Below are 10,744 nucleotides of genomic sequence, written 5' to 3'. Positions count from 1 at the left end.
GTCAATTAGCTCAATTATGGTGATGATTTTGATACTATCGGTTATCAGTGGTGAGTTCTGTTCCCTCAGATGTTTAGGTTTGAACATTAGTGAAGCACACCGAGGCAAGCATATAAAGCAGGGTTTATTTAAAAAGGGGTAACATAGATGTCTCCCGGGAGGGAGAAGGGGGCCATAGCTGGTATCCTGGTATGCCAAAAAGTGAGGTGTTCTGCCCTTTTTATATGTCCTAGGCTTCCTTTGCTCTCCTGCCCTCTTCTCCTTATCTTTCTCCCTCCTGCTTAAGTGACCAGGAATGCTGGGTGGGATGGCCAAAAGGTGGGAAACAGGTGGGCTAAAGGGAAGGGGAAGGGCAGGACGGTGCAGCCCTGGACACATCAACTATCAATTTTATAGCTCCCTGTAGGGAGGGGCAATTCCTGGGACAGGTTACCTTAGCAACAAGTTGGAGCAGGGGGAAGTTCTTGATAAGGGTGGAGGAAGGGCTCTGAAGGAAGCAACAATTTAATCCCTCAGGGGACAGTCTCCAACTTCCTGGGACTCACTCAAACTTGGCCTGACTTCATCTGACCTGACTCAATTCACCTATCATCTATACCGACTGCCTGCCTAATTCTGGCTTCAATGTCACAATGTGTGTGTGTGTGTGTGTCTGTGTATGCGTGCATGTGCATGTGCATGCATGAGTATGTGTGTGTAGATATATCATGTTGTCTCCCTGAAGTGTGTATGACGGCTATTTGTCAATTTTACCTCAATAGGGCTAAACATTTTTAAATATAAAAAATGCTTATGATATTAACAAATATAACTACTATTTGATGCAATTTAGCATTTTCTTGTTACCTGTTCCTAGAAGACTTATTTTAGTAGAGAATCACAATTAAAATTATTGTGCTTTAAGTTTCTTAGATTGTCCATTTATATTTATAGTTATGACACAACTTTATGAAACTTATGTTCATTGGGTAGTTGTTTTCAAACTTTGAAATTGCTTCTTTTTCTTTTTTCTGATTGTCCTTATATACATCTATTTAATTTTCTACTATCTTCAGCATTTCTTTTAAACTCTACCACTGTTAATTAATTTCTCTGGTTGAATTGTATTGGCTCCTACATCCAGCAAAATGTGAAATAATGGTGATAAGAGCTGAACTTTATCTTAATTTATATTTTGTTGAATTTTTTTAAATAATCAAGAATGATATCACTTTTCAAAATGTCTTTTTATATGTCATTCAGATAACTACATGATTGTATCCTTATATATACTAATATGATCAATTATATCATTTGAATTTCTTGTACTGGATCATCTTGGCATTTGTGGAACAAATTTTGCTAGGGATGTGTTATATTCTTTTTTATATTGCTGGATTCTGGCTATTCTTTTCAAAGGACTTTTGTATTAATTTCTGTAAATTTAAACAGTCTATAGATTTTTATAAGTACATTATTTGTAATTTTATATATGGATCTTATCTGATTAACTTTAGTCATCCTTGATGACTAAATTTCTGATTGTGTCCCATGTATTTCTGTGTTGACATAAAGACTCACCTAAAAAGAAGAAAATTCTGCTTTAAAATGATTCAGGAAAAAGAAAGATTGGTTTCTGTGTCTGCTGTTAAACATGATGCTGACTTTGGGTTTGAGCTTCATACTTTCATGTTGAGGAAATTTTATATATATATACATATATCTCTATCTATCTATCTATCTATCTATCTATCTATCTATCTATCTAAAGGCCCCAGCCCCTGCCCCAAGAAGCAAGTATGATTTTATTGCACAGTTACCATGTATATATATAGTCAGGCAGTAGCTAAGGTATATATATATATATATATATATATATATATATATATATATATATATACAGGACATAGGAGTTTACTATGCTAAGTTTTGATAAATACGTAAAGTGCTATAATACCACTGGATGGTATATTTTAATTAGTTAAAATTGTAATTTTACAACACCCCAAAAGTAAGAGTTATATCTAATGAGAGTAAACAAAGAAAATAAAAAGGAAAACAAAACCCATGAATAATCCAAAAGAAAGCATAAAAATGAAAAAGAAGAATAAAAAACAAAGCACATGGAAAAGAGCAAAATGATATGTTTAAATTAAACTTACGGATAAACACATAAAATTTAAATAGTCCAAGTAAGAAAATAAAATGCAGAGATTACAGACTGCATAAGCATAACAAGACTTACTTATATGCCGCCTATAAAAACACACCTTAAATATAAAATAAAGAATATATTTGTGGGGGCTGGGGTTGTGGCTCAGTGGTTGAGCACTTGCCATGCCTGTGTGAGACATTGGGTTTAATCCTCAGCACCACATAAATATAAGTAAATAAAAAATAAAGATATTATGCCATCTACAACTAAAAGTGTTTAAAAAATAATATATTTGAAAATTGGTTAGTCTATGACTTCCTGTAAAATCATTAATTTAATCCAGATGGAAACTTATTTTGCTTAATTCTACTCCTCACTTTGTAAAAATTTTCTTTTGTTTCTATGTGTCATTTCTAAATTTGAGATTTGTGCTTCTTTCACTATTTTTTTGTGAATAGTGATTAATTTATTCAGTTTTTTATTTGGTCATTAATTTTATTCAAATGACAACACATTATATATTGTTATCATACAAATCTGGGATGCCCCCAAGTGTCCCTGAGGGATAGTCCTCTGCCCATTGGAAGATGGTTAACACTTTTATAAGTTAGGCTTAGTAGAAAATTTTAGGTTAACCATAATCAATTCTTTCAAAAACAACTTTGAAACCCTGTTCAAAATCCATAATAGGCTATGTTCAAATGGTGAGATTATTCTATCTTTGCTCCTATCTTGGTCTGCCTGGACTTTGGTTCCAAATTTAGGTTCCTGGGTCATATATCTAATTTTCAGGTAGTTGGGTACTTCCTGACTTTAGTTAATTCTCAGGATTTTTTTTAACATTATAAATTTATTTATTTATTTTACCTTTTTAAATTTTATTTTTTTTGTTTTAATTAGTTATGCATGACAGTATGGTGACCTTGATGTATCATACATTTGAATCAGATGGGATATAATATTATAAATTTATTATTAGAGTGCGTGGGCTTTCTCTTGTCCAGCGAGGAGGTCCACAGAATAGGGTAGAGGAGAGTGTGGCTATGGAGTAACGAATCAAGACCTCTGGATACCAAGCAGAAAGCAGGTCTGATTTTTTAAAAAATATTGTTTTAGTTGTTGTTGTACACAATATTTTATCTATCTATCTATCTATCTATCTATTTATTTATTTTTATGTGGTGCTGAGGATCAAATCCAGCTCCTCACCTGTGATACACGAGTGCTCTACCTCTGAGCCCCAGCCCCAGCCCCTGCCCCAAGAAGCAGGTCTGATTTTATTGCACATTTACCATGTATATATGTAGTTAGGCAGTAGCTAAGCAGTTTACAGGCAGTCACCAATACAATTTCTGGCCAACTGTTCTTGAAGTGACCAACCAAGGAGCGGGCCCAAGTGCTGGGACCACAACACGGGGCCTCACACCCAGGGCTGTGCCTACAGGGTAAGCTTAGAACACTTAGAACAAGGGGAGTGGTTTGCCACAAAGGCACCCTTAACTTATGCCATGTATGCAGTACTCCATGCACTTGTCCCTACATTAGAGTAGTTTTGGAGTCAAAGAAATTTGAGCACAAAATACCTAGACCTCCCATATAACCTTTGTCCCTGGTAAGGCTGCCTTCCCACTGCCGTAGTCCACTTTCTGCTGCTCTAACAAAATAACAGAGACTGATTAATTCATACCAAACAGATCCAATTTGCTCATGTTTCTGGATGCTGGGAAGTCCAAGAGCATTGCACTGGCATATGAAAATGGTCTGGGAGTTGAGACCCACAGTGAAAATGGAAGGGAAGGAGACAGCAAGGGCAAGACAGCAAGAGAGGGCTGAGCTCACCTTTATTAGGATCCCATTCCTGTGATAACAAACCCACTCCCAGGATGACACCATTAATCCAGTGGATTAATACCCTCAACAGTGCTATATTGTTGCTAACACATGAAGTATGGGGGATCACATTTAAACCATGGCACACACTATCAAATCCCCACACTACATTGGTTCATTTTACAATTGATTAATCAATAATGGCATCATCCAAAGTTCCTAGTTTACATTAGGGTTTACTCTTGGTTGTTGGTGTTCCGTTTTCTATGGGCTTGGAAAAATGTGTAGTGATGTGTGTCCACTCTCCTAAGAGCTTAACTGAACTAAAAATCAGCTGTGCTTCAAAACTACTAAAATTTTTACATTTTCCATAGTTTTTTACTTTTTTGGAAAGTCATATACTTGTAACCATTCAATATGTACCCTTTTCCAACTGGCTTCTTTCACAGGGTAATATGCTTTGAGTTTCCTCCATGATTTTCTATGGCTCAGTAGACCATTTCTTTTTAGTAACAAATAATCTTTTGTTGTGTGAAGGTCCATGGTTTATTATTTAGCCACTGAATGTCATTTTATTGCTTCTAAGTTCTGGGAATTCTGAGCAGAGATGACAGAAATACGTGCGTGCAGGTTTCTATGTGAGCATACACTTCTGGTTCATTTGGATGAACACCAGGGAGCCTAATTGCTTGACTATAGGTAAAAGCATGTGAGTACATGAGAAACTAACAACTTGTATTATAAAACGAGCGACACATTTATCTCCTCTGTGATCACCTCCTCTATTCTCTCACCAATACTACATGTCTTGATTACATAGTATTGTGTCAAGTCTTGATGTTGGTTAGTGTTCATTGTCCAGTTTTCTTCTTTCCCTCTGCCTAGTGTTACCCATTTTGTGTCTTTATAATTAGTTTGTCAACATCTATAAAATTAGATCATAAAGATTTTGATTGTAGAAAAGATTAATTAATCTGGGAAGAACTGAACTTGACAATGTTGAGACTTTCTATGCATAAACAGAGAAATATATATATATATGTATATATATACATATATATATATATATATATATATTTAAAATTTACTTAGCTCTGTGTTTATCATAGCATTATAGTTTCCTTCATAAAGATCTTGTAATATTTTGTTAGAACTTTTACCCAAGTATTTCATTTTTGGAAGTACTAAAGTAAGTGCTACTGTGTTTTTAATTTCAACTTTCATGTGTTCATTACAGGCATATAGTAAAGTGAGTATAATTGGATAATTAATCTTGTGTAAAATAGCTTTACTCAAATAATTTTGTTTTAGTCATATTTTTCACTGCTGTGCCCAAAAGGCCTGAAAATAACAATTTTAGAGGAGGAAAAGTTTATTTGGTGCTCCCAGTTTCAAAGGTCTCAGTCAATAGATGGTCAATTCCATTAGGGCCTGAGGTGAGGCAGAACATCATGGTGAAGGAGGAGAAATGATGTGGAGGAGAAAAGAAGCTCAGAACATTGCAATCAGGAAGCAGAAAGGTAGGTCACTTCAGCAGGGACACAACATAAAAAGGAAAAGCACACCCTCAGTGATTCACTTCCTCCAACCACACCCTATCTATGTACAGATACCACTCAGTTAATTAATATCAGTGCACTGCTTAAAGTTCTCATAACCAAATCATTTCACATCCAAACTATTTTGCAGTTTTTCACACATGAGCATTTTGGGGAAAATTCATATGTAAACCATAACACATTTGTCAATTCCAGAGTTTTGTAGAATATTGGGGAATTTTCTGCATAGATGATGTCATCTTCAAACAAAGACAGTTTGCTTTCTTTTATTAGTATGCATTTTCTTTCTTTTTCTTGTCTTATTGCATTAGCTGAGGCATGTTGAAAAGCACTTGTGGGAGAGAACATCCTAACCTTGTTCAGATCCTAGGAGGAAAACTCCTGGATTCTAAATATTAAGAATGATTTCAGTTTTTTGTTGTTTTGTAGATATTCTTTATTGAATTTAGGATGTCTTATTTTATCTATAGCTTACAGAAAGTTCTTATAATGAAGGGGTGTGGAATTTTATTAAACACTTTTCCTGCTAATATTTGTGTAATTCTGTGATTATTCTTTATCCTCTGGTGTGATAGAAGTCACTAACTGATTTTTGAATGTAAACCACCATTGCATAATTGGGATAAATTTCAGCTGGTCATGATGCCCGATTCTTTCCATACATTGTTAGATTTGGCTTATAAATATTTTGTGGAATTTCTGATGAACTACTGACTGGAGGTTCTCCATATTCTCATTTGAAAAGAACTTTAAATGAAGTCCAAATTTCTTAGAAAGATCTGTAATAATCCTGCAGGGTTTGATTCTTGCTCATGTCTTAAACTTCACTTTGTCCTATTTTCCTTCATGTACAATAATTGTTCATCATCTTGAACTTGCCCAGCTCTATTCCACACTAGATCTCTCCACATGTGTCACTGCACCCGCAGGAGCAACTTCTCATCCTTTGGAATTCAGCTTAAATATCACCTTTAAAAAGGTCCTTATAAACTTACCTTGTTCAAAAAGTGTCTCCTTTTTTTCATTCATTATTGTTTTTCTTATTCATACCAATCCCATCTTATAACTCATATTTTAAATTATTATCATGACTATTTAATGGTCCTATTAGAAGATGAAGTTGATGCTGTAAGGACTCTATTCTTAATTTAACTTTTGTTTTATCAACTATTGTAATCTGAAACAAGATAGATTCTCTGTAATTTTGTAATTTTTTAAAAGAGGATAACACACAAATAATTAGTTAACTAGTTACTACAGCAGCATAAATCTTTTTAAAATATCTAACCCACATAACAGGGAGAAAAAAATTGAATATAAGGAAAATGGAAAATCAAAATGGCTTTTGCGCAGCAGAGAAATGATAGATTCACATACACTGGAACCAACTATCAGGTCTGCTATTTTATTTTGGATTTCCATTTGTCCCATAATGTTTCTGAAACCACTTTTTCTTGTTCCCATCATTGTGACTTTACTTATGACTCATGTGCTTGCTGTATTGCATCTTCACACATAGGTGTTCTTTTAAAAATATGTGGAGAGTCCCAGGGAGTGTAATTAAGCAAGAATAAGCTTGGACACATTCCAGTTGCAGGGCTCCAAGATATATGTGTTTTCATGGTATAAAATCTTTCGTTATCTTTGATTTTGTCCTGTGGAAGTTTTGTTCTGTTAGTAACGGATATACTTATAAAGAGATTGTTTATTAGTCTTAAAGAAAGATCTGAAAAGGCACAAGAGTACCCTATCCATATACCAAGCACAAGTATTTGGTCTTATCAGGACAAGAGGAGATAAGTTAAACAACAGAATGGTATTTTTTAAAGTTACCAGAAAAAAAATCTAGAAAATTTTCCTTTTAAAAAAATTCTAGATGTGAGCTCCTATGTTGAAATTATTTGTTTGAGTATTCACTATTTTAATAATGGAAAATATTAGTTTTTATTTGTACTAAGGAATTCCTTTGAATGTCTTTAAACAGTATTTAGAAGACTCTGGTGAAAGTGAACAAACATGAAGGCGTCATTTTAAATATATTCTTCAAGAATAACAGAACTTTTCTTTTTCCATGTGCACAATGGATGGGAGAGCTGTTACTCACTATTTATTAGTGAGGTAAAATTTCCTCCTCAAAGTGCAGCCAACCTTCCACAGGTAAGATTATAGTCAGTAGCAGAAATCAGACTTTGAGATTGTGTGAATGTTTCTTTACAAAGGAAATTATATCACTTAAGTATGTAAGAAAATATTGATGAAACTCCTGCAGGCAGAAAGTTCAGATTGTATAAGATGTTCATGTCCAATAAATTCCAAAATTTGAGAATTTAAATCAGGGACCATGGTATATCCTCAACCCTGTAGCTTCCATCTGAAAGAGTAGAAGATCCAAGATGAAGAGCTGATGACTCAGTCAGCATGGAGATTTCTCTCCTCTAATGTCATAAGCCCAGTTTAGACCCCAAGCCTTCATGAGTTAGTGGGGACTCAGTGATGGCTGGAAGTTCACTTTATGGGAAGAGTGAGACAGAAGATAGTGTTCTATGAACACTTGTTTGTTGGATAAATGAAAAGATTGAACATACCGCACACCTTGTACAATAATCACCATTACTTAACAAATTTTTGATGTCTACCTCTGGTCTCTGAGATTAGCATCTGTCAAAAAGTCAGTGATAGATATGGCCTGGGGCTATTATAGTACACAAGGGAAGTAAGGGGGTGGAATAAGAATGATCACATTTGCAAGATAGTATAAAATAGAAAGCCAAGGGGTCTTAATAAATAAGCAACATGAGAGGAATAAAAGAAGTTTGAACACTGTCAGAATTTGACTTGAAGGATAAGACAGAAAGAAGTACCCTTTGATTAGTGAAACAAAACCTAGGAAGGAATAGATTTATTGTGAAAAATACAATAATCATTTTTGTAAACATTAAAAGGATATCTAATTGAAGACGTCAATTACATAGTTGCAGATACCAGCTTGAAAGGTAGGGTTGTGATAATGTTGAGGACATGCAATTCAGAGTGCTTTAGTATTTATAGGTTATAGGTATAAACCTATTTATACCTATTTATAGGTTAGGATAACGTGCAATATTGAACCCCATGTCTCTAGAAGGAGGTTTCAGGGATTTGCCAAGCTGAGACTGTGGTAGTTACTGGTTTGTCAAGTTCTCACGTGAAACTATTATGGTTTTATTGTGTTCCCCTTATAATGTATATGTTGGAGTCTTACCTACAGTACTGCAAAAAGAAGCTTTATTTGGAAATGGAGTTTGTAAAGGTCATCCAGTTATGAAATTGTACTATGCTGGATCCCAAGCCCATGTAACTTATATTCTATTGGAATAGAATATTTGTTGAGGGAGAATGACACATTACCACAAGATGGTCATCTGCAAGCCAAGGATGGAGACTAACCTTTGTTCATTGTGTTCTGAGGGATCCACCTCTGCCCATATGAATGTTTAGCATCAGGGCTCTGAGACAACACATTTATGTTTAAAATGACTGTAGCTCCAGCAGATGAAGACAGCTTTTGGTACCAGAAAGTGGGGTGCTGGTGCTACAATAAGACAGATAGAAATTGTCATGGAGAACAAGACATCACTGTGAGCACAATGTTCCCAGAAACATGAATGCTAAGATGCTTGGGGGGTGACATTTCTAGTGGACCTGAGGGCCAAAGAAAGTGTAGAAAGGGCATCATTTTCTAAAGTCTCAGCACCAGTATCGACACAGTGATGGTGGTCTATAGTCTTCCATTAGTAATTGATTTTATCCACTTTTCATATTAAAATTACATTAAGTGAGTCTTCAAATTACATGTGTGACTATGTAACCAGTGCATGCTCACATGGAATTCCCTTTCATTCTCTCTTGTTATTTCACATCCTTAAACTCATCTAAAGAGTAACTTTCTCTGAGAAACCTTCCTAAATCTCAACAGGTTTATTAGATTGCAGCACTTTGAACCTATAGCATAGCATCAATAAATATATTTATGAACATATTTCTCAAGTTGCTCTTTAAATGTTGGACCACATAGTTATGTATCAAATCACTTAGTCCAGGAAAACTTCTTTTATTTTACTTGGTAATCAAGATATCTCCTGAAGGTAATGTGAGGCAAGGAGATCTATCTATCTATCTATCTATCTATCTATCTATCTATCTATCATCTATCTATCTATATCTCAGATGAGCAAAAATTTAGAATACTTGTCAGGATTTTTTTCATTGTTTTACAGGTAAACTTCTTTCCTTTCTGAAATCAGCATCAATAAAAGAAGAGATGGAACACAGCAACAATGTAACTTACTTTGTCCTCTTGGGACTCACACAAAATCCAAAGGAGCAGAAAGTACTTTTTGTTATGTTCTTGTTCTTCTACATTTTGACCATGCTGGGGAACCTGCTCATTGTCATAACTGTAACCTTCAGTAAGACCCTGCACTCTCCAATGTACTTCTTTCTTGCTAATTTATCATTTGTGGACATCATTTATTCATCAGTCATTTCTCCCACATTGACTTTAAACTTGTTCTTAGGAAAAGTTAGCATATCCTTCAAGTTTTGTATGTTTCAGCTCTTTGCAGAACACCTTTTAGGAGGGACAGAGGCCTGTCTTCTGTTGGTGATGGCCTTTGACCGCTATGTGGCCATCTGTAAGCCCTTGCATTATTTGCTTATCATGAGGCCATGGGTGTGTGTGGTGCTGGTGGTAGTCTCCTGGGCTGGAGGTTTTGTGCACTCTGCATTTCAACTTGGCACTATTTATTGGCTCCCTTTCTGTGGCCCCAATGTCATTGACCACTTTACTTGTGACATGCATCCCTTATTGAAACTCATCTGCGTTGACACCTATGTCACTGGCCTCTTAGTGATTGCCAATGGGGGGCTGATGTGCTCTATTGTGTTTCTGCTCTTACTCGTGTCTTATGCTGTCATCTTCCACTCTCTGAAGCACCTGAGTCAGGAGGGGAGGCGGAAAGCTCTCTCCACCTGTGGTTCCCACATCACTGTGGTTGTCCTCTTCTATGTTCCCAGTATTTTCATATATGCACGACCAGCCAAGACTTTCCCCATTGACAAATCATTGAGTGTGATTTATATGGTCCTGACCCCCATGCTTAACCCCTTCATCTACACTCTGAGAAACTCAGAGATGACATATGCTATGAATAAATTGTGGAAAATAAGTCACATGAGGTAG

The 10,744-nt window shown here is 35.5% G+C and overlaps 1 protein-coding gene across 1 annotated transcript; it reads left to right on the top strand.

Annotated features, from left to right (window-relative positions):
• The first annotated feature begins 9,823 nt into the window (after positions 1–9,823).
• On the top strand, positions 9,824–10,744 carry LOC113175052 (olfactory receptor 4A47-like). Its single transcript, XM_026379218.2, has one exon. The coding sequence runs from the start codon at positions 9,824–9,826 to the stop codon at positions 10,742–10,744; it is 921 nt and encodes a 306-aa protein (XP_026235003.2).

Source organism: Urocitellus parryii, chromosome 4, assembly GCF_045843805.1.
Source record: "Urocitellus parryii isolate mUroPar1 chromosome 4, mUroPar1.hap1, whole genome shotgun sequence".
Classification (NCBI taxonomy): Eukaryota; Metazoa; Chordata; class Mammalia; order Rodentia; family Sciuridae; genus Urocitellus; species Urocitellus parryii.
Note: the sequence above shows the minus strand (reverse complement) of the source record. Positions and strands in the feature narration are given on the sequence as shown.